The sequence below is a fragment of the Cystoisospora suis genome (assembly GCF_002600585.1).
Source record: "Cystoisospora suis strain Wien I chromosome Unknown contig_184, whole genome shotgun sequence".
Taxonomy (NCBI): domain Eukaryota; phylum Apicomplexa; class Conoidasida; order Eucoccidiorida; family Sarcocystidae; genus Cystoisospora; species Cystoisospora suis.
In genome coordinates, this window is record NW_027152986.1 from 4287 (window position 1) to 26440 (window position 22154).

Consider the following 22154-nt stretch of genomic DNA (forward strand, 5'->3'; position numbering starts at 1 on the left):
CGAGATGCTTCAGTCTCGCGAAAGCCCTTGTTAACGCCGGAAAAACTCCCGGGGAAAGTACTCAGGCTGCCGGCTGTTCTTCCCTCCGGGAAGACTGCTAGGGTGTCGGCGTGTATTGGTGAAGGGCCGTACGGGATCCTGCGAAGAAAACGACGCACCCAGTCGTAATACTACAGGACACAACGGTGTCGTCGGTGGTTCCCCATTCGCTTTCTTGTACAGCTACGCTAAAAACGATGAGGCAGAACCCATGCAGACAGCTTTTACTTTTTCGTTTCCGCGTGCCACAACATCAAGAAACAAGCCCCCCCCGTAGGCGTCGTGGACTTGGGCTGCGCGCCCAGCTTCTGTAGCTCTCGCTCGCCCCGGCCAGCGCAGAGCCAGGGCGAAAGCGGGCCTTTCCTGTAGCCAACCGGGATGCGACGTTGTCGTCACCCAGCCCTCTTCTTATACGCGAAGTGTTGAAGAGCGACGGAGAGGCAAAAGCCGAAGCATGCAACGATGAGCACGAGGCGATAATGGACAGTAGGGCTGCGAAGGACGGCCTTTCCTCTGTCATCGCTCTGTTGTTCATCTCACCAGGAGGCGTGGCGAGTCCAGCCCGCTGAACTCCCCTAGTTGGTTGCATGCAGCCGGTCTGGTAACTCAACGGACTCCCTGTCGAATTTATGTCGCGACTGCGGATACAGAGTGCCATCCATCCAGGTCCCTTCTTCCCTCCTGTATCCTGGTTCGCTGTAAGATTTTCTGTGGATTCTGCGGTCCTGGAGAGATTCTCATGAAGACGGAACGGGCCGTGTTGTGCGGCGGTCGCCTGCAAAGTGCTCTTGTCTTCCAGTGGTGCCAGCCATGTTTTTGTTGTCAGCTTCTTTGCGAAAAACGTATTCCGGGTGAGTTTCCCTCGTCTGCAGGAGACTCCGTACTCTCCGTGGTGTTTCTAGCGCCTCGGTGTTAGTGGATTTCCTCGGGGGGCGGGAGTTTCTTTGGGGGCAGCTGTCACTTCGTTTGCACATGTTTCCCTTTGACCGGGAATTCTGGCTCAAGGCAAGAACCTGAATGACGCCACGTCTAGCAATCGCATCACGCTTGCGGCGGTCCCTCCACAGTCAGCTCTGCTTTGGCAATTGTCAAGATCTACGGACCACAACAGAGGATGGGGTCCCTTTAGTCGCCTGTTTCTGCCCGAGACGCTTCCCTACTTCTGAGGACCCGTACAGCTCTTCTGACGAGAAGCTGCGCGCAGTGCAGCTCCTCGTTTTCATATCTGCCTTGGAGCGTACTGCAGTGAGACTCCGCTGCCCGTTTTGTCTTCTTTGTCGCCCGTCGGGTATCAGCGTTCGTGGATAGTCAGTCGCCCTCTCCGGGCTCCGTGACGTATGCGGAGGTACCCGGCGTAGTTGTTTGCTTTGCTGCCTCTTCGGGTTGAAGGAATGGAACTCGTGGTGTATGTGGAGGCGTGCGACATCTCTTTGTATTAAGGTTTGTTGTTTTCCTTTCTCGTACGTCGCGATGGTCGGCAGGGAACTTCAGAAGGGGGTCTCTTCCGGTGTTGGCAGCTGTATGCGGCAGTGGTAGAGGGACCAAGCGTCCAAACCAGTGCTCGGCCCTAAGTTCCTGCCAAGGCCGTGATAGGCTGGGTACGGCCGCAGAGGTCCCACGCGGATTGCTCCCCCAAGGTAACGCGTGGGGCGGAGAGGAAAGTGTTCCACGCCTCCTTCCTGGCTTTCACCTGACTCTCAATGAGAGTGCATCTTTTTGTTGGAGAGGTGGGGGAGCACCGGGAAAAACTAGCAGATACTCATGGGTGCACTCGACGGCGGCGCAGGCTCGGGTCTTCGGTTTGCCTTCCTCTGTCGTCACTTTTTTTGTTCCGGGGCGGGCGAGTCGACTGTGTATGACAGGGACTACTAGGAGGCTTCCGTGGACTTTTTTCGCGTCGCACTTCCTTCCTGCGGTTTCCTTGTGGTAGGATGTTGCGAAGTCCTTAGCGGATCACTGCTACAGCTTCGGTACTCTAGAGGGCCGTGGNNGGGGGGGGGGGGAAGCGACGGCTGCGTCGGCCGTACCCCCCGGACAAAATTCGTCTTCCGATCCTCCTCTTGTCTGGGATCTGTCCGATCGGCATCGCCCGGGTACCTGTATCTTCGCCTTTCTTCTGCGAAACCCGGTTGTTGCGGTTCACACCTAGCCATTCCCTGCAATATAACGCTACGCACCTCTATCGAACGTAGAAAGCATCCAGCAACCGAGATACCTGTCTATCCGGGAATTTTCATTGCTTCTGCAAGGTTTCTTCCCGTCAAATTGGCATCTCATTCCCGTCTCGAGCCCCTTTCCCCCCCCCCGCTATCTTTCTCGTACGTCAGCCTGCCACTCCTAGCGTCTTTTTTTTTTTTCTCTGTTGAGGTCCAACCCGGCCTCTGTTACTTCCGAGCGTGCACTTCAGTGTTTGTCTCGGCGTGGAACTGTCCACCTTCTCACCGCCAGAAAACTGTCTCTCGAAAGTTTTCCCAAAGCGCGCCCGCCGGAAGTTTTGTCTCTGTCTCCTCGTTCTGCCAATGCTGAGGCCTTGTTGCGGCACCTCCCGGGCCCGGTCCCCTGTGCCCGTAGGCGCGCTAGCGGGTGGCGAGGTAGCCGAGTGTGGGGTCGTACCGGTGGAGAGCTCCCATGTTCGCTTACCTGCAAAGATCGACAAGGCGGTGCTGGATCATATTCTGACTCGTACAAACCTCGGGCCGAAGGAAATCAAAGACCTTTACAAAAGGTATGACTTGCAAGGGAAACAACCGCAGTTGTCTGCAGGCCGTCAGGGGTGCTCTTCCGGGCTGAGACACAAGAGCCTTAAGCGCTCCGTGCTTATCTACCTGGGAGCCAGTGCACATGTCTAGCCGATTTGTCTTCAACCATCATCGTGGCCGGCAAGGGTGCTAGGGTTTGACACGGCCGGGGTTGCTTCCTGTACGACGGAGGTGTTCGCGTCCAGAGATCATCTCATCTTGAAAAATACGCGTCCCCGAGGGAGTGGTTTCTCAACGCACGCGGGCAACGATACACGTGCGCAAGGGTTTTGTGTGTCTATGAGCTGGCAGTATGCGTAAGTGCGAATATATGTATGGGCGTCTTGATTGAGAAGTAAAAAGCCCTCAAAGTAACCCAGCCTGTGTCCCCGTAACTCGCACTCGCCAACTGTCCGGGTCGGGGAAAGCTTCTATAAGGGATTTTAGGTGACCATGACTTGTAGGTGACCATAACTGGGGGGTGAGGGACGTGTGGGTTCTGTCACAGGCGTAACCGTATTTGCTTGTGTGGGTCTTCTCTTCTTTGACTCGTTCTCCACGACGGAGCTCCTGCCACGCGGTATCGAATTGCCGATGTAACGACATGTGCAGAGAGGCGGCGTCTCAAGTCAGCGGCCAATTTTGACTGTCATACAGACGTATCAAGTAAATGACTGAGCGCTTGCACTCTTCTGGTTTTGCGTTACGGCAGCAAGAGGCGAGGCAGAATAAAAAGGTTGCGAGACAGCGCCGGGGGGGAAAGGGGGGAAGGAACACTAGCTCCTATCCAAAGAAACGTTGACGTTCGTGAACGACCGACACTCAGCGAGGCTCATCTGGCAGTTGCACGTCTCTGTAGTAATACACCGTTTCGCTTTTAGTACCCGTCGTCGTTTCCATTCCGGCGTTGCTCTTATGTTTCTCTTCAAATAGCCAACCGAGGTCGCCGTTCGTCTGTCGCCCTTCCTCACTTCCGCAGGTTTCGAAAAATTGCTCCTGATGGCTCGCTGCCATTTTCTCGGTTCTGCGAGACTCTCGGTGTCTTGGGTATGGTGGACGACACCTTCCTGGCTGAGAGGCTTTTCAATGCTTTTGACACAAATGGCGATTCACGGGTATGTGTCCCTCTGTTCTGCATTTTATGTGGGAAGGGAGGGCCTGCTGTCCTGACTCCGCAAACGAGTCGATGATTCCTGTACATCTGATTGCTACACTCGTACTTTCTTACTCTCCGGTGATGTATAGTGTTGACTGCTTGGACATTCTTACTCACCCCTGTTACCATCTGGGTTGATGTCTTCGGAAGCATAACAGCAGTATGCTTTCGGGCACCCGTGCGTTTCTTCATGACCATACCGTGAGAGTATCACGGTCTTTGAACGACCCAGGCAAGCTGTATGTCTCAGACGTCTCTGAGAACCAGTCGTGAGAGGTGCGCACAGTGGAACATTTTGTGGTGACTCGGCTCAGTGGATGATGGATGCTTGATCTTTTCAGCTTAGCTTCACCGAGTTCGCTGTTGCTCTGGGAATTATGATGAGAGGAAGCGACGACGAGAAGCTTGATCTCTCTTTCAAAATCTTGAACCCGACGTGAGTTCTTGTGTCGGATCCTTTACTTTCCTGCCTTTGCATTGCGTGGCGCCACGCACAGCTTTCTTTCTCTGTAACACGTACTCTTGTATCACATACGTGTGTGGCCTCACGTCGCACACGACAGCCTCTGAAAATTCGTGTCGAGCAAGTTTCCTCGGGCTTTCGTGTAACCATTTCACCCAGGTAAGTAGGAACTATCTACAGTCTGCTTTATTTGGTCGATAAACGGTTACTACGTCAAGAAGGCCCTACTAGTAAGGAAACGGCAAATGAGCCGCAGGCGGGACTTCTTCTTGAAGCAGCGAGCATACGTCAGTAGATGTCGCGTCTCCTAACTTGTTTCCGCCGTGGAATTGCTGTGTTCCTCGATGCACAAGCCCTTGGTAACTCTTCTTCTCCACTTTTCCAGCGGAGGGTAGGTAAGTAGAGCGTGTTCGCACACTCGGATCGTAGAGAGCAAGTACAAAAGTGTCGAGCTCCCCTGTAAGCGTACGTCGCAACGGTCGCGCGCGGTGAGCTCCGCAGCCGCTACGTCAGACAAGTTCCCCTTCATTGTGTCTCCGCAAAAGGGTAGCTTGCAATGGTGTAGCTGTCGTTTACTTGCAGTTAGTATTGACATCACGAGGCAAGAGTTTTCTTCTACAGCGAGGGCGCACACTCTTCATACTTCAAAAACACTGAGAATTGTCCCATAGTCTCGCTGTGTTGGTAAAAGGTGAGTTTAATGAAAGGGGCGTGAAGAGCATGTGTTTTTTTCCTTGCGCGTCCAGTAAGTCTTCTTAGGAATGCCACAAATGAAGCATGGAGGTTGAGTGTGTCTGGAGAATTCTTCAGCAGGTTCGGAAGTATCTCTCAATAAACAGAGAATAGACTCAGAGTTGTAGCAGGCAGTCTTTTCGTACGTGTGACGGCTCGGGATGCCTGCGCGCAGGTACGGCGGGGTGGTGACATGTTTAACGGACTACGGATTGACCAGCTTTGAAGTCTGTGATGACGCAGTGAGCGAGGTGGGAAAAGACAAGGAACCAGGAGCAGAGACACTTCGTAGTCCGTCGTCTACGGGTGCTGTCCAACCTGTACAGTCGTCTCTTGCAACTCCGGGGGAAACACGCAAGGCGGCCAGCGAGAACAGCAGCACTCAAAGTCCTAATTCCAGCGCGCCTCGGACAGGGAAAGGAGCGGGAGGTGGAATGAGTTCAGAACGGTACGGACATTTGAAGGACCAGATTGAGCGCGATTCAATCGGTTTTGATGACTTTGTCCAGCTGATAAGATGTGTCGACGCAACTCGTAAAGCTCTTGTCGGTGGCTCAGTTGGCATCTCGTCAGATTCTGAGAAAATAAGGAAAGTTTTCTTACAAAACTCGACTCCTATGCCTGATGGCACCTCACGTATGATGCTTCTCGATTTCAAGCACGCGGTACGTACATCTCCTGCGTTCCTTGCTCTTCTTGGAGTTCTTCCTCAAGAACTCGCCGTCGACACTTCGGCCGGACACCAGTGCTTCCCGACAGGAAGAAGAACCTTTACCTTCCCCGCACCAAGGAGTAAGCTTCTCGCTTGTTGTGTCTCTCTAATCTTATCTTTCTCTGGACAACCGAACAGTAGAGACCACGTGAGTTCCCAAGTCTCGTCATTTCACTTACGGGCGCGTATGTACCCGTTTTCACAATCTCTTGCTTGTCCCCTGCATTTGGGCTGGAAAGTGTCTTCTGGGGAGTCTGCTGTTCTCTCTCCGAAGAGAAGTGTTGCGATTCATGTTGCCTTCCAGTGGCCGAGTGCTTAACAACAGGTAAACGTGTATCGCGCTCTCTATCTTTCGTTTTCACTTCATTCCAGGGGATCGTCGTTCCTGTTGGGGAAGCTCACAAGGGTGAAGCCCGTTTGGAATGCCTCTGCCCGGTAGTTCCTTTCTGTTTCCTCACGTGCAGGTCTATGAGCGGCGCCCTGTGGTCTTTCAGTATCGAACTTTGCCTCTGTCATTCGTAGGCTATTCGTCTGTGCAGAAGGGTGGACGACAATTCATCACAATTCTTTATACTTTCTTAACTTTCCCCTTATTCTTTCGACACCTCCGTCCTCTCTTTCAGGCCCTCCAATGCACTATGCGGTGGCGAGCGTGACTGCCGATACGAATCGAGAAACAATGGCGGCGATTCAGTCAGAGCTCAAGGTTGTGAAAGAAGAGCTTGAGCAGGTGATGGATTACGTTGTAACATCCGCTCTAGCGGCACCTTCTTCCCCGGACACCCAAAATCAGTCTTCTTGTCTGGAGCTTCATCCTTCAGGTTCACACGGAGGTAGAGAAGGAAGAGACGACGGGAGTTTTGGAGCTCGAGCAATGCCAGTCAGTCGGCCTGGTAGTCCCGGGGCTCCCGGTGCCTCTGGCTCGGGCGGCTTGCTAAACTCCCTCGCGGGCTATGGAAGAGAAAGTGAGGAAAGAGAGAAAGGCGGAGGCGACAGAGGGCGGAGCAAGTCGACCGGGGGGGGTCCGGAGCACAACGGCAGACTCCTGGGTGCCCCTGGTGGACTTGAAGCAGAAAACAAGGCAGATGATGGACTCGCTTTTGTTCTGGAATTTGCTGCAGGTATGTCAGTGCTCGACCCACGTTGTTTGTTCTTGCTGAGAGCTGTCTGAAGTCTTCTTTCGTCTGTACTTGATGCAGTCACTCTTGCCCGCGGGGGGGGGGAGGAGGGTTACGTTGTATAGGCTCCAAATGGTTCAATCAAGGTATGTGGTATCGCGTCCAGTTTGCCTTCCTCATGATGCGTTGGCTGTGCTTTTCATATTACAGTGCAGGGAGCACCTGATAAGACGCCGCACTCGCTGGCTTGTGCCCCGTGTTACGCCCTCTTAACGACATACGCATATATTTATGTGTATATTTCATATAACCTTAGTACTTGGGATTGCAGCACACCCACGTATGCGTAGGTAGACATATGTGTATGTATATGTACGCTTATCATTTTTAAGCTACTACCTTCAAGGTGCCAGGCCGTGTTTCGTTCTGAACGTGGTGATGATGCTAGTTCAAAGAATAGTTGGTTAGACAGCTTGGTCGTATTTGTCTCCTATGGAGCTGGCCTGCTTGCCCGCTTTAGAGTCCGGTCAATGCTCCACTCCTTGTCGATCACACCTGGGAATGCATACTCGGGTTTTTCACCGTTGTCGTCCTGTCCCCTGATGCAAAGCATCTTTCACGTGTGTATCCCGTCTTTCCTGTTTAGATTCCTCCGCTTGGTCGGTGAGTTCCCAAGGTTCGAGTAACAATATGAACTCTTCCAGCCTGGCACGAGGGGTTGAGGAGTTCCAGCCGCAGCGAACCAATGGATCGGGGCACACAAGGCCCCTCGGTTCGTGTCGTATGCGGAACCCTCTTTCGCCACGAGGTTCTTCAGCTTTCCGGCCATCTGGTCCAACATCCGGGGACGTGCTTAGTCCGCATCCGGGGGCAAGTAGACGGCCGTCTGTTTCGTCTCGGGGAAGTACTTCCATGGGAAGTCCAGCCCTCCTGCCGCAGGCAGCTGATATGAATCAAGTTTCACATGGTGGGATGACCCTTCCCCCGAATGCACTTGATGCAGCTGTGGGTATGACAGGCTGCAGAGGGGCGAGGATGATGACGCGGGGAGTCGCGAACCCTGCTTCTCAGGGGAGACCGCGTTCAGATGATAACAGGGGAGTTGGAGGAGGCATAGGAGGAACCCCGGGAGGAAAGGCGGGGCTCCCAGTGAACTGCGCCAGTAAGAATCCTGCGGCATCAGATGCTATCACCCGTATAAGGGATATGGAGTCTCGAATAAATCATTTGCTTTCTCTTCTGAAAGACGAGCGAAGCCGGCTTACACCCTTGCAGACTCCTTCGTCACCGGTTACAACAAGAGCAGCCCCATTTTGTTCCGGCGGTTTCCGTGAACCCCACAATGGAACCGAAAAGAAGCCGCTTCGTGATGTGGCTCCCGCTCATTTTGGCGCGTGTGGAAGGCTAACCAGCGATCCAGGTGTCTTTGGTGGCGTCGTTTCACGAAGCCTACAGAAGAAGGGAGAGACCTCAAGTTCAGTGACGCACGTAGAGAGTGCAGAAGAGGCAACAGGGGGAGGTAGAGCCTGTGGACACACGGCTGCACCAGGGCTGGCGACGCGTTCGCCTGTTGCGGGGATGAGAGCCGATACACCTGTTTTTAGTAATGATACCGGTGGAAGCAGCAAGTCTGCAATGATGAAGGACGTGTCGAACAAGGATCCCGGGGCGGAATCAGAAGAAAGAAGTGGCAGGGGATCTTTTTTTCCTTCTGTCGCAGAGGGACGAGGCGGACAAGAGGGCTTTGAAAGTAGTGAGGAGGCGTATGCCCAGCAGATGGAAAAGATCGATGCTACCAGTAGTTCGTATGATGCGTCTGTGCACCATACACGGCTGTGTGGTGCAGATTCCCAACAGGAACTAGCCCGGGAGAGAGATGGGAGGAAAGACGAAAGTGGAGCCGTAGATCGAGGCCAGGGCCCAGGACAGGCAAGCTCAGGAGGACGTCTGGACACATTCACTACGGAGTCAAGTGTACGTACACTCCAGGGGGAGGGGGAGGGAAAAGGCAAACAAGGAAGAAGGTTTTCTTCGAGAATCTCCAGCTATAAGAGGCAGACCGATTCTGTTACCAGATGTGTGACGAGCGGGGAGAACGGCACAAGCATGAAGGGAAAAAGACGGTCTTTAGTTTCGAAGAAGGTTACTATCAGACTCAAAGATGCCGTGGTGAGTGCGGCGAGTCAAGTCGACCAGCTGAACGACAGCGACGGCAGTTCTCTAGGAGAGGATGTCCTAAGGGTAAGCGGCTTCTTCCTACCTCGAAACGTAGACGACAAAACTCTTCAACGCACTTGGGGAAGTAGCTGACGATGATTGCTTTCCTCTGTCGTCTTCTGCAGTAAGCTCATTTTTGCGAGCATATCATCACATGTGTGAGTCGACGTACATCTCGTCATTTCTGCCTGACTGTACCGTATTCGGATGCAGGTGCTCGTGCATGTATTCCTTTTACCCTGTTCAGTATGCTGATATCGGTTTTTCTTGCCCTCCAGATTGACGAGGCAAGAAGCTGTGGTGAGGAAAGTCTTCTCCTCCAAGTGGTGGCAGATAAAACACCGCGGCCGTTTCCGTGCGTTGCTATGGTATGCACTGGGAGGTATATATCTGTGACGGATGGAAATTTCAGTCTCTAGTGCACGTCAGGAGCCATGCTGCTTTTACTTCTGTCGTAGAACATCTCCCTGCGTTTCGTTTACTTGGCGACTGCTCATTTTTCAGCGTACAAACACCATGGGGTCAGACTCCGCTGAGGGAGGAAGTGCTTTGCGACCGGTTAGGTACGTTTGCTTTGTAGTCGAGAGTCGCCCGGCTTCTATTCTCCGTCTAGTGCCCATGTACATGTCGGGGACGCTTGCTTAGCTCTTCCCCTGTACAACTGCCGGAGCTCTGTTTTGTTTCTCTTACTTCTACTTGAAGCTGCCGACTTGTGCACCCGCTGTCAAAGCTTTCTTCTTCTTTTTGAGTTTGACTCAGAGATATGACGCCAGACTCTTATCACATTTCTCGGTGGTATAGCGGTAACATACGTGTATTTGGAATGATAGTATGTACTCCCTGTATGTGTATGTGCAAGCAAGCAATGATGTGTTGGTGATTCATAACGACTTACCGCTTAGTTTCTTCACAGTCTAGGTCAGGTTTTACAACGCGCTCAGATGTGAATTGGCTTCTCCTTCAGAGGAGAGATTTTAGTCGCTGCTAGGTGACTTCGAGCGTATCTAGAGAACCGTGGACTTTGGTTTACGGGACACATAGGCTCCGTGATCTGACGACTCTCGGTCCTCCCAGGGACAGGCTCTTCTCTTCTGTGATACCTTCAGGAGTGAAAGTCTACTACGTCAGAGCCTCCTGTGTCCGTAGTGATGTGCATAGCTGCCTACGTTGTGTACGAGAATTCTGTTCCGTTCCTGACCACTTAATGCCCTTCGTACTTGGTGACCGCAAAACAGTTTAGTGATGGCTCTTAAGAAGAGAACTGAAAGCTTGAACCGTCGAGAGGTGGACTCGCTCTGCGTTATGCTTTCCCGTAGAATGTCTCTCTCTGCTCCGTCGATGCGCGCTGCCGACGCGCTCCATATCCACCGGATGTACATGAATCGTGCGAACTTGCACCGTCTTCATAGTAAGTCGCGAGACGAAAAAGAACACGTGGTGCTTGGAGCAGCGAGTCGTTACTTCTCTCATCCGGTCGAAGACACTCCAGTGAGACACTGTGAAGAGAAGGTAGTTTCGTATAGCAGGTAAACACACAGTTCACGAAGAATCAAAACCTTCGTCTACTTCGGAGAAATTCTACTCTTTACATCTGATATGTCCGAACCCATTCACCTAGAATACGTAGATGTAATGTACATCGTGTAGCACAGATCCTACTCGGAATATACTAGTAGTGTTTGTTAGTCGTCCGTATGAGCGAGGTTACTTTCGGTGTACATCAGATCATCGTACTGATAAGGAATGATGGCTCCTCGCGTCTTTTCCTATTTTTGGACCGCCCCAATACGTGCGTGTACCGGGCAGCTGTAATGTATCGAACCTCTTCATCGGAGTTAGCAGTGTCTGTGCCAACGCTTTATTCTTGTTATCAGTGGAGAATGATTTGTCGTTCATGGTTCTTCTGTATGAGTAGCCAGCGCATCAAGTTTCCATCGTATGATCTCGAGTAGCAGCCTTTCCACGTATCGCGTCCATGAAGATACATGCCGCACCGACAGTAGTCTGTAGCTTTTCTTCTTGCCAAGCGTCGTCATTCCCTGTGGTGACTGTCGACTTTTCTTTGTAGCTAAGGAAGGGCGACGGCGGAGACGCACTATTCTCCCTATGAAGTCTCTTGTTGTGCTGAAGCGCGAGGCAAGCAGTGGACTGCGGTACGTTTGCCGTTACGCCTCCTCCCTCCATAGCTTTGACGAGCTTCACAAGTGGACTCACCAACCGAAAAGATATCTGTACGAAGGTTTCTACGCGTATATGTTCACCCATACAAAAAGATAGCTGTTGTGCAACCGTGGCCATTTCTGAGTTGCGTGGCGTCGTAGCTGTTCCATTCCCTCATGTGTCTGCACTCAGCGGCAGAACTTCTTTGCATGGCCCCCCTAACGCCTTCTTTCTACAGTCTCTGGCAGGCAGACTGTCTCCCGTCTGAGGGTACAAGATTGTTTTCAGTATCGAAGGAAGGGAGACAGTAGATTCTTATTTCGCCTCGCGGGTATCGCAGGTATCTTTACGACTACGTAAGAATCCGGGCTGTGCCGAGGAGAAAAGAGGCGAACAGTGCGAAAGGGTTTGTTTGGTGTGATTTGGTTATCCTGCTGTTCTCAGGGTTAGTACAGATGTCACGATCCTAGGTCGTAGTAGTTGTAGCAGAGAATCTCGGTGTCTTAGCAAGGGCTGTCGATGTGGGGGCGAGTCTAGTCGTGCCAAGCTTTCCGTATTCCATGGTTATAGGGCATCAACTCTAAAACCCTCGATGTTTATCTTCATCTCACCACATTCTCGGAACATGAATGCCGTTATTGTTTCGTTTCTTCTTGTCACAGCCCCGCTCCGGCATCAAAAGGACTGGCTGTACACTTCGGCCATGAGAATTGGAACACCGTGATCAACATTATGGTTGGCATCCGCCTTGCAGCAGGGCGTGCAAGTAGCGAACCTCAACGTGCGGTTGATCGGTATGACTTTGTAATGAAAGAAAAGTTCTCCATCCTTCCCAACACGGGCATGGTTGACCGTGCCCGTGGAGGCCGACGATCATTAGTGAGTCAAAATTCGAGGGAACAACACGCCGTGCAGGCATCCCGCATGATCCGTCTCACCTTCGTATGTACGTATGTATGTAAGAACCAGTGGAACCAAAGCCTGTTTTATGAATCTATACATATATATATATATGTACTTGGACTCGCTGCGTACCCTTGTACAAAAGCAGGGCCGTGATTGAGTTTCAAGAGGATCTTGTAACGTGATTGATAATGGGCGTATGCAGGCCACCTCTGCTCTGTTTCCACTGCGCGCATTTGACATTCCAGGGTGTCGAGTTTCCAATGTTGAAGGTACACAGATACTTGATTTCACTACAGGTACCTTTCCACGTGTCGCTGGGGGGGTTACCAAGCTTCAAACCGACTGAGAGACTGTGAGGAATACCTCGTCTCGAACGCACGCGCGCTCTTCTTAGTAAAGACATTCTTAGTCAGCGGCAGTAGGCGTCCGGGTGCATTTCTTCCGTCTGCTTGTTTTCGTGATCAGCTTTCCTTGCTTACCCGTGTTACCCTATCCCAAACAGAAAACATCCAGGATCCTCCGCGTGTATTTCACTTTGCCCTATGGTAGCGTGGGGGATGTCGCCAAGAGGTGCTGTACTACCCCTCTCCTGAGTAACATACAGCTCGGCTTTGTCTACGGCATGTAAAGCGTGATGGTCACCCCTTTTTTTTTGTAGTGCGCCGTTCGCTTCGTTGACTACGCCCCGATGGTGTTCCGACGACTTCGTGAAAAATTCCAAATCAGTAGCGAGATGTACGTCCGCTCCGTCGGCCCGGAACAACTTCTTGGAAATCTCTTCCTGGGTAAGAAAGAGCAGCAGTCGTAGTAGCAAAAGGAGGCTTTCACTTTTAGCCGTTGGAGAGGTTAGACGATTCGCTCAGAAAGCTGTGTCTGCTGAGTGCTTTGTGTATTCCTAGAAAAACGCTAATGAATTATTTCCTCGTTTCCCTCTAAAATGTAGGCTAAGCCGAGTCCTGTTGGCATGACCTTGTCCAGAATGAAACGTAGCTGACTTTCTGTGAAAGCATCAACCGGCGCAGTGTACTTTCGGTAAATCTTCGTGCACCACACCTGACGTGAATGTATGATGAAGTGTCTCTATTTTTTTCTTATGTATGACTGCTCTGGGCGCTGGGTACATGAATCGTGTGTGTGTTTCATGTACGCGAGGCTTAGGAAAGGGGTAGAATCATCCGTTGTAATCGGTTTCGGGTGTAGTCGCTTCAGTGGTCGATGGCGGGATATGCAGATCGATCCTTCGTATCTGAACACAACGCGCAAGAGCCCTACTGTGCACGCTGCTTTACAGTATTCTCTATCCTTCGATAGGGGGTAAGTCTCTCGACGTGGAAAAAGGTACAGCATTACGAGGTGTGGAGAGAACAAGCAACGGAAGATATCTTATTCGTGGTTCTGTCAGACAGAGCTCTCAAAGCGGCGCGTCTTTTTCAAGTTCCGAGACGTTGTCTTTGTGCAGAATCATGTATCCTACATATTTGTACCTTTGCACACTACGAAGTCTATGTACCTAGCGGCGCTAGCAGTCACTCTCTGCAAGCGCACTTCTGTGTAGAACCACGCAGAAGATCAAAGTAGTACCCTTTCCTCCTCTTGAGTATGCGCGTGTGGATGAGATTCGTCTCAGGAAACTTGTCGTCTCTTTCTGAGCTTGTGTCTGAGGGGAAAAGCGGTGCTCTCTTTTATTACACTGCAGATGGAAAGTTCATGATCAAGACAGTAAGTAGCCCTTCGTGCCGCCACGGAGGTACTTGCGGCAGCTCGGAGAAGAAGATCTCTTCTTGGATGGCTGTCATCGTCATTGTACGGTCCCCTCTAGCGAGTAGAGCTGGACGCATAGTCCCCTCCCCGACTACTCCTTAGATAAAGAGGCAAACTAAGTCTGTCGTGAGAGGTTGATTCCATTCACGTGTGCGGGCTTCCCACTCGTGGTTATGCATACACTCTACACACTCTGCGGAGGATGACATTCTGCTTCTCAGAAGAAATAAGAAACATCCGGTAGGGTTCTGGATATCTTGCGCGCGACACCGCCCACGACTTTCCTTCTGTATGGAATAGGAACCTGTAGGGACTCGGCACTTCTCCCTCCGGCGGGGGGGCCACTCGTACTCTAACCAAAGTAAAGGACTATTTTGTTTTTCCCCTCATGGCCTCTCCTACCTCTGGTCACGCGCTTTCCCACGGCCCAGCTTGCAGGCTTTGCAGAGAATGTGTGCCGTACTCACACCCTGTGGAAATCAGTCCCGTAGCTTTTTGTATCGAGATTAGGGTTCTGTCGTTGTTTGTTGGTTTGCTTCCAGATATCCAAGGATACGGCTCTATTTCTTCGTTCGGTACTACTAGATTATTATCAGCACGTCATGTCAAATCCTGATACATTGCTTACCCGATTTTTTGGACTGCACGCCATTCGGCTGAAAGAGAAAAGTGGAGGGGGCGTCCCTCTTACAAGTACGTCCACCCAGTAGTAGTAATACTAGGAATATCCTCGAAGCTCTCTCCGTGTACGAATCTGGAGCCAACCACGTTTATGCAGGACTTTGGCTTAGAACGCCTAGACGGGCGCCAGGAAAGTCCCGTCTATTGATGACAGATGTGGATGGAGGAAGGCGGAGTCGGGTACATACATTCTCAGGTACATGGTCCATACTGTTGGGCACGGGGGCTACGTCCACGCATATGGTTCGTGTATATGCATTGTGTTGGCTCCAATGAACCGTGGTAATCTCGCCTGGAAGTATAGGGGCTGCCGTAAGATCTGAATTTCACTCGTGACTCTCTACATGTGCGAGGTCAGAGTATTACATCAGTGCCCGTAGGTCTAGATACTTATATGGATGTACATGCGGATATAGACGGCTTTCCAGATGTCCAGGCCCTAGGATGCCGTCTTACTCTTAGTATATGCGAAGCCCAGTACACTTCATTGTACGTCGCATAAACGTAGCTAGGCTCATTAAAGATTCTGAGAGAGAAATACAGATAATAACAAAGCATTTCTTCTATCTAAGAATATATATCTCCACGCGCCTCTGAGCTTCGTCTGGACGATACAAGGGGGTTTCACCTGAGGTATTTCATAAGCGGTAAGCGGAGAACTGGTTCTGGTACTTGGCTGTTGACCAAGCATAGGCAATTGTTATTTGCATATTGAGCTTCTCGTTCCATTGGCATCCCCTAACTGTCTAGTTCTGATCTGAAAGGTGATGCTCGTATTCCCAGCCTCTTCAGGTACGGCCTCTCATGCACTCTACTGTGCTGTCTTCCTTGCCAACACGCCTATACGCTCAGCTCCGCCTGTTGCAGAAAGGAGACTTCAGAAGACTTACTTCATCGTCATGGTGAACTTCTTTCATACCCCAGTCGAGATTCATCGGCGATACGACCTCAAAGGTTCTTCGTATAAGCGGCAGTTGCCGCCTGATCAACTCAAGTCAGCATCACATTTTACTCATCCATTCTTCTTCTCAAGTCCTTTTTATCTATCTGTGTGTCCTCAGCATTCGTCTCTTCAACGTATATTGAGTCTAAGTATAGCTCATATAGTTGGATTTGTACGAGTCACATACACGTATACCTGATCGAACACACGAGTGTATCGTCCTTCAAACACGGTCTATGGCTTTGCTTTTCGTATTTATCCATTGGACGAGGGCTCTGTTGCTCCCGTCTAAGCACCACGTTGATGCATCCGTTTGTTTCCGGATCACACGAGAGAAATAAAGGATTCTCTCCTGGAACGGTGTTTCCTTGTTTGGTCACTTTTCTCGTTCGCGGAACATTCCCACGCACCCGAAACTCTGGGCTAACCACTGGAGCTGAGGGCCTCGGTTTCGGCCCCGTGTCGTTCACTCTTAAACAGGAAGACTGTAACAAGAACTGAAAAGTTATCGTCTCTTCTTTCCTGTCAACTCCTCTTTTCCATTCTTTCGTTCTCAACAGTCGCCTCACGCAATTCGGTGGTGGAGTTTTTCACAGCACAGTGAGTGCTGCTCCACACTTGCCGAGGTCGACATTCTTGGAGTAGTAGTGGTAGTACGCTGTCTGTTTGCGTTTCCCATGTTTCTTCATCATATACTTACAATAACATGTTAACTTCGTGTTCGCGCAAGTGCAGGGTGGAACGGGTCGCATACTTGGTGCATGAGGTGCGCATCTTTTGGAAGCTCATGCCAATTTCGGCTGTCTTACGGCCTCTCCTAGGCACAAAGACACTTGTAACTGCGTTGTTATTTTCTTGTCGCCGGTTTCGACTTTATCATTACAAGCTGGAAATGTACGATCGCTGGTAACGACACACGCCTATAGGTAGTCATAAACATACAGGTGTACATACATCTATATATGCTGTGTTTAGATGTGGTCGTGGGGAGTATTGTTTGTAGTGTTTCTTAGGTTTGCTCTTGTCTGAGCATGTTCTACGTTTTTCTTCCAGGGACAACACCGTCGCTTTGAAAGACTTGGACATGGACAGAGAAGGCGACAAGGTATGCGTTTGCGTTCTATTTGTCTGCCAGGTAGCTGTATGATTGAGACGGTGAGGGAGATCTCTAGATGCACCACATGATTTCTCTCAGTACGATTCAGGCCTTCGTTTTCTGCGCTTCGTCGTACTAGGGGAATGCAATTTGTTATTGTCTTAGTGGAGTTCCCTAAACCTGTGTATCTAGCTATGTCTTTCTCCCGTCATATCGGGTGTATTCATGTAAGGTACCTTGCCTTAGTCGTGTTCATTCTATCTGTGTTGTTTGGCAAATGTAACGCACTTTTGCTGACAGGTAGTCCGTGGATAATGTGAGGCCTGTAGTACTGATGCGTGCGAGATCAGAGTGCTTTTCTGTTTCTTTTCATAGATTGAGCTGGGTCCGGAGAGGCGGGCGCGCATGTTAGCTCAAATGCAACGAGACGTTGACTTTCTGAAGAAACATGAAATTCTGGATTACTCTTTGCTTCTTGGCATTTTTTACAAGGATCGTAAGTTCGCGTCTTCTCCCAAAAACCCTCTTCTCCAAGTAGAAACCCACCCTCCTTATGCATTCATCTATGAAGCGTTCAGCTCAGAGAATCAGACTCGACACCCGCAGTCATCTTCACTGAGACCATTCTTCTCTTGCGTGTCCATGGTCATTCTTCGGGTTTTGTTGTTGACGCCTCACCAGAGAAATGCTACAGTTTGTCTTCGGTGCAGGTTGCGCATTTGAGACAGATAGATACGTTGTCGCCGGAGTGGGGTGATGTGATGTGCTGTCTCCTTTGAGTCTGAAGACCCCTACCGGCCTAGCTTCGTCAAGTGTGTCCGTACGTAAAGTTGTAGCGCAAACAGGTGTACCTTATTGGAGACCTCCCGCACGTAAGCCGAGCGTGAACTTCCTCAAGATGAGAAGAGGTTGCGCGGACGGAGAAAATCACTATGAATTACTATAGGAGCCATGTTGATCGCCAGGTTCTGCTAGAGCGGGCTGTCCATAGTGTTGTCTCGCAAACGGAATAGCAGTGTGAGATACAGCGACGGATGCTGTGCGGGCTTTAGTACGTCACGGTATCTCCGGGATGGACACAGGTATTGAACCTCCCGTCTGCTCGTCGAAACACATGAACTCATGTTGTTACCATGAATTATGTGGCTGACTGACGCCAGGTGATCCCGAACACCATGACTCCGAGTGTTTTCGAACCATACCGCTTACGCCGACCTCCCAGTCTGCCGAGAGTTCCCATGGAGGCATCTGCCGGTCGTACTCGTTCGGATCGCAAAGTGCGTTTGGAAGACAGCGTGAAAGTGGAACGTGACCTCGGCGCCGTGTTTTTTTCAACAGACTGAAGCTTGGTCCGGGGTTGGCAGAGGCTTGCTTCGTGGTTTCCAATGTTCACGCACGTCTGTTGCACCAGTTTCAGCAAGTCGAGTCTCGGTGTGAACAACATCATTTCATGAGGAGGTGATCTTTCTGGCGGTCTGGAGAGGGGTTCGCCCACATCAGTGCTGATGCTGAGTTGTCTGGTTAGCCGGAACTTCAGTCGATGTCAGGGAATACGGAACTAATGTAGGGAGGCATAGAGCGAGAGTGGAGGATTAGTGCATTTACATGTATATCTGGATGTAGATGCAGAGGGCTAGTCTCAAAAACTCTCGTCGTTGCAATCGACGCACCATTACACCAGCCCGATTCTCAGGACCCGATGGAAACCACCTTGTTCCTATGCAGGTAGCCTCGGGAGAACCTTTTCCTCTCCATTGTGACGTCAAAAGAGATTCTAGTCCAAGCACCTAGACTCAAAAGATCTCGTACAACACTCATGACTTCCTTCTAGAACCAAGCTGGCAGACGCTGAGGCGAGTGATGTACCTTCTTGGATATGCGCGCTTTCTTTTTTCTCTAGGTGCACCAGAGACTCCTCATACTCCCTTTTTCCAGGCTGATCATGGGGGAATGAGATCCGTCGACAGGTCGAAGCTTTACTATGTGGGCATCATTGATATCTTGACTCGTTGGGGTCCCAAGAAAAAACTCGAGCATGTTTTCAAGACTGTCCAGTAAGATCTCTCTGGACCCTGGGTACCTCAGTCTTTCTTTTCACTCCAGGTGCCTGAACAGACGATATGCTGCCTGAGGTGTACCACCGTCACACTCGGTTGAAGTGCTCAGCACTGGCTAGCTGATGTGTCCGTCTCGAATGTCGCGTGTATTTGATTGCGAATAATTTTCGGGGGGTTGCACCAAACACCGCTTTACATGGAAGTTCTCATTATCCCGAGTGGCAAAGGTTTGTTTGGAAATTTGAATGCGCACATTGAATGTACTGCTGTAATAGTGTTTGTACATTCGCGTGAGTGCGCTTTCCACGCCCTTGTTTGTGTAGGTATCGTATGTGCACGTACCTGCACGTACGTCGGTCCTGTATAGAAAGAAGATTTTTGCAGAGCTCGTGTTGTGAGCTGTTTGTCTCCTTGAGCGTAGAGTACACAGTTTACAGCCTCTGTTGTAGAGTCAGATGTTGAATGTGTAGGCAAGTGGGGTCACCTTGGCAGCATTCGAGGTGCACCCCGACCAGTCTGTACCCTGATCTATTTTACCCCATATCGTGTCTTTTCAGGACTGGAGATCCGAAGGGGATTTCTTGTGTGAATCCAACGTTCTACGCCGGTGAGCGTATTTCACAGCATCTAGAAGGGTAGAGACTGGATTTTTGAGGCAGCCTCTCGCGGGGACACTGTTATTGTTGAGTTTTTCTCTGGCTAGGTAGCTCCAAGTGATCCTGAGTATTATATATGTGCATGTATGTTGGGAGAGATAAGCACGGATACCTGTCAGCAGAGCCAGCCCTCTCAGCTGTTCAGAGAGATAATGTGCAGTTCTAGCGACTGGTGTACCGAGCACGGCGGGACAAAGAAATGTAGCTGCCGCCCTACGCCTGTCATACACGTTCACGTGATCAGAGTTGTGATTTTCTTCGTTGTTGTCCCATTCTGGTGCAAACATGAACTGGGGTCTGCCCGGGCTGTATGGGTGAGCGGCCATTCGGTGGTGTGTTTTTACGCGACACCCGGTTTGGCTGCTGACCAGTCGTTTTGTAATCCGGGGCAGTGGCGCGTGCATAAATTTAGCAGTGAGCTTGCGCTCTGTCAACTTCATCCGCATTTTATGGGTAAGGCTTTTTGTTTTGCTTCCGGGTTTCACCCCTGATGCGTGCAGAGCGTTTTATGGACTTTATGAGGCGTCATATTTGTTGATCGGCTAGCGACGTTTGAAGTTGCGACTGAAAGGAAAGAAGGGGGGCTGGAGAGTTTTTCTATTTTGGTCCCCCCTTTCATATCTCTTGATTCCTTTTTGTTTTTTTTCTTTTCGTTTTCGGGGGGGTCACCACTAAATTGGGGTCGCCGGTATCTCCTATTTGATGATTCCGGCCCGTCGTTCTACCCCTAGGGCGTGTGACGTAAGTATACGTAGCGTCTCCTGTGGATTGCTTTCGCAGGGACCCTCTCCGAAATGATGAGTGTATAATGTCGCAGAGATTGCTGACCCGTGATCGGCGTGTTATATTGATGAGCTGCTCGAGTCTATATCAACATTCGGGCGTTGTACTCAATGCCATATCTAGGGATTTGTCTGTGCATGTGCTCGTATGCTCAATCGTACACCTGGATGCAGGGCTGCGGTACATATGCGCGTGCGTGAAGGCAGGCACACGCGTCGGTTGCCGGTGAAGTATCTGCATACGTGGCTGCTCGTCTTCCTGCCCCCAGACATACTGTCTCGTGGCTCCGTGTCATAACCCCTAGTGCGTCGTTCGAGTGAGTAAATCTTGGAAGGCGCGCGCCTCCGGTGTCGTTCACACTTGTATGGCGGTTGCTTTCTCCCATGAAGGGAGTGCTCTTGTTTTGTTGGTTAGTTCATCGCTTTTGCGGATAATAATTTTTGTTCGTTTTCACCTTGGGGACACACGAACGCTTGGTTTCCTTGTTTCACAGGGAGATGCGCTGCGGAAGTGTCTGCTGTTTGTGAAGGGGACGGACTGGGCAATCATGTGTCTCCGCGTGTCTTGTCATGGCGGGAATAGTCGGCTCACAATTTTATGGAGTTTTGCTTGGCCATCGTCAGAGCTTCTGAAAAAGTGCTGAGAACCAATCAAGAGCCCACTACCGCTACAGAATGCTGGCGCGAACTGTCTCTACTAATTTTGATTGTCTACGCCCGTCGCGCCCTTATTCTCCACCAGGCCAGTGAGAGGCGGAGGCGCTGTGTCTGCTGCGGGCTCTTTGGCTCGTTAGATATATGTGCAGGTGTACGGCCAGAGAGCGAAACTCTTTGTACCGGTTTCTGAGCTATGTAATAGGTGTATTTTGTGTTCACAGACGCAAGGGAGGTGATCGATCTGCGAATATGCAAAGGAATTCCCGCTATACGCAGCTGACTGTTATGCTGATATACGTGACAGTGCTCACCGTCTCGTAGTCAGCGGTTCAACTGCTGCGGCAACGCTGTGACAAGCGCCTAGGAATAATTCCCGCAGCTGCAAGAGCGCCGTAGCCTGTAGTGGTGCGGGGGTGCCAGGTGCGGTAAACAGACGCCCGACTAGGCAGACGCAGAGTGTACAGTGGTCGATCCGAGGGGAGCGGAGGGTCTGCAACGCCTGACAGACTTTGCGCAGATGAGACGAAAGGGCGAAATCGATTACTCCCTAAACAGAATACTGTTTCTGGGGAAACGAGAGAAGGACGAGTTACGAAACCGTCAAACGGAGTTGGATTTTGCACCTAGTACACGGCAGTTATCTACGCGAAAATGCGCGGGGCTCCGAACGTCCCGACAACACGAAGTGCCGACTACGTGTTTTAGTTCATGTCTCTACATGACGTGCTTCGATAGTGTAGCGCTGCCACGACGAAGTGGTTGTCCCTGTACAACGGGCCGCACAAAACTGCCGTTTCGCAAAAAGAAAAATGCTTTCTTCCGAACGAACGTAACGGCTCGCAGGTTCCGTCGCAGCGGACCCGCAACGAGGCAGGAGTCACTCGGTCAGCAGGCTAGAAGCAAGAAGTCAACCATGTTGTCCAACTATCAAAGGTTGGTGACATGACAGGAAGGCGCTTCTGGCCAGCCAGGTGACCCGTAGTTCTGCGTCTCAAGAAAGCCGTGACGCGGGGGTTCATTTGATCTTTCTCCCCAGCAAGCTCGCCCGCCCCCAGTCCCGCGGTTGTTTCGCATCATTCGCTTGGGCTAGTGATCGCTCGGCCCTCATCGTTCGACAGCATCTGCCCCGCAGGAAAGACCCTGAATCACTGTTTTGCCCGGGCAAGTGATTCTGGTGTCACGACCGTACACAAACTCGGAAAGTTCGTATCTTTCCGCTCCGTAGCCACGACTCACGGACACAATACTACTACGGACGCACCGGACCTTCTGGCCAGCAT

General features: G+C 51.0%; 1 protein-coding gene across 1 annotated transcript; it reads left to right on the plus strand.

The window, feature by feature from the left end:
* The first annotated feature begins 229 nt into the window (after window positions 1-229).
* Window positions 230-21106, plus strand: CSUI_000450 (phosphatidylinositol-4-phosphate 5-kinase). The gene is made up of 20 exons (XM_068060684.1): window positions 230-2764; window positions 3757-3892; window positions 4275-4369; window positions 5304-5920; window positions 6464-6961; window positions 7605-9199; window positions 9680-9738; window positions 10492-10583; window positions 11244-11328; window positions 11906-12214; window positions 12900-13026; window positions 13869-13960; window positions 14545-14695; window positions 15536-15677; window positions 16680-16731; window positions 17098-17218; window positions 17883-17999; window positions 18623-18776; window positions 19337-19386; window positions 19936-21106. The coding sequence occupies exons 1-10, from the start codon at window positions 2559-2561 to the stop codon at window positions 12057-12059; spliced, it is 3537 nt and encodes a 1178-aa protein (XP_067927329.1). The 5' UTR covers window positions 230-2558; the 3' UTR covers window positions 12060-12214; window positions 12900-13026; window positions 13869-13960; window positions 14545-14695; window positions 15536-15677; window positions 16680-16731; window positions 17098-17218; window positions 17883-17999; window positions 18623-18776; window positions 19337-19386; window positions 19936-21106.
* The last annotated feature ends 1048 nt before the right edge of the window (window positions 21107-22154 follow it).

Excerpts from the sequence above, each read along its gene's own strand:
- CSUI_000450 (XM_068060684.1), top strand. The coding sequence starts at position 2,559 with ATGCTGAGGCCTTGTTGCGGCACCTCCCGGGCCCGGTCCCCTGTGCCC. Across the intron at positions 9,739-10,491 it reads AGTGCTTTGCGACCGGTTAG|AATGTCTCTCTCTGCTCCGT; the intron begins GTACGTTTGCTT and ends GCTTTCCCGTAG. Across the intron at positions 10,584-11,243 it reads GAACTTGCACCGTCTTCATA|CTAAGGAAGGGCGACGGCGG; the intron begins GTAAGTCGCGAG and ends TTTTCTTTGTAG.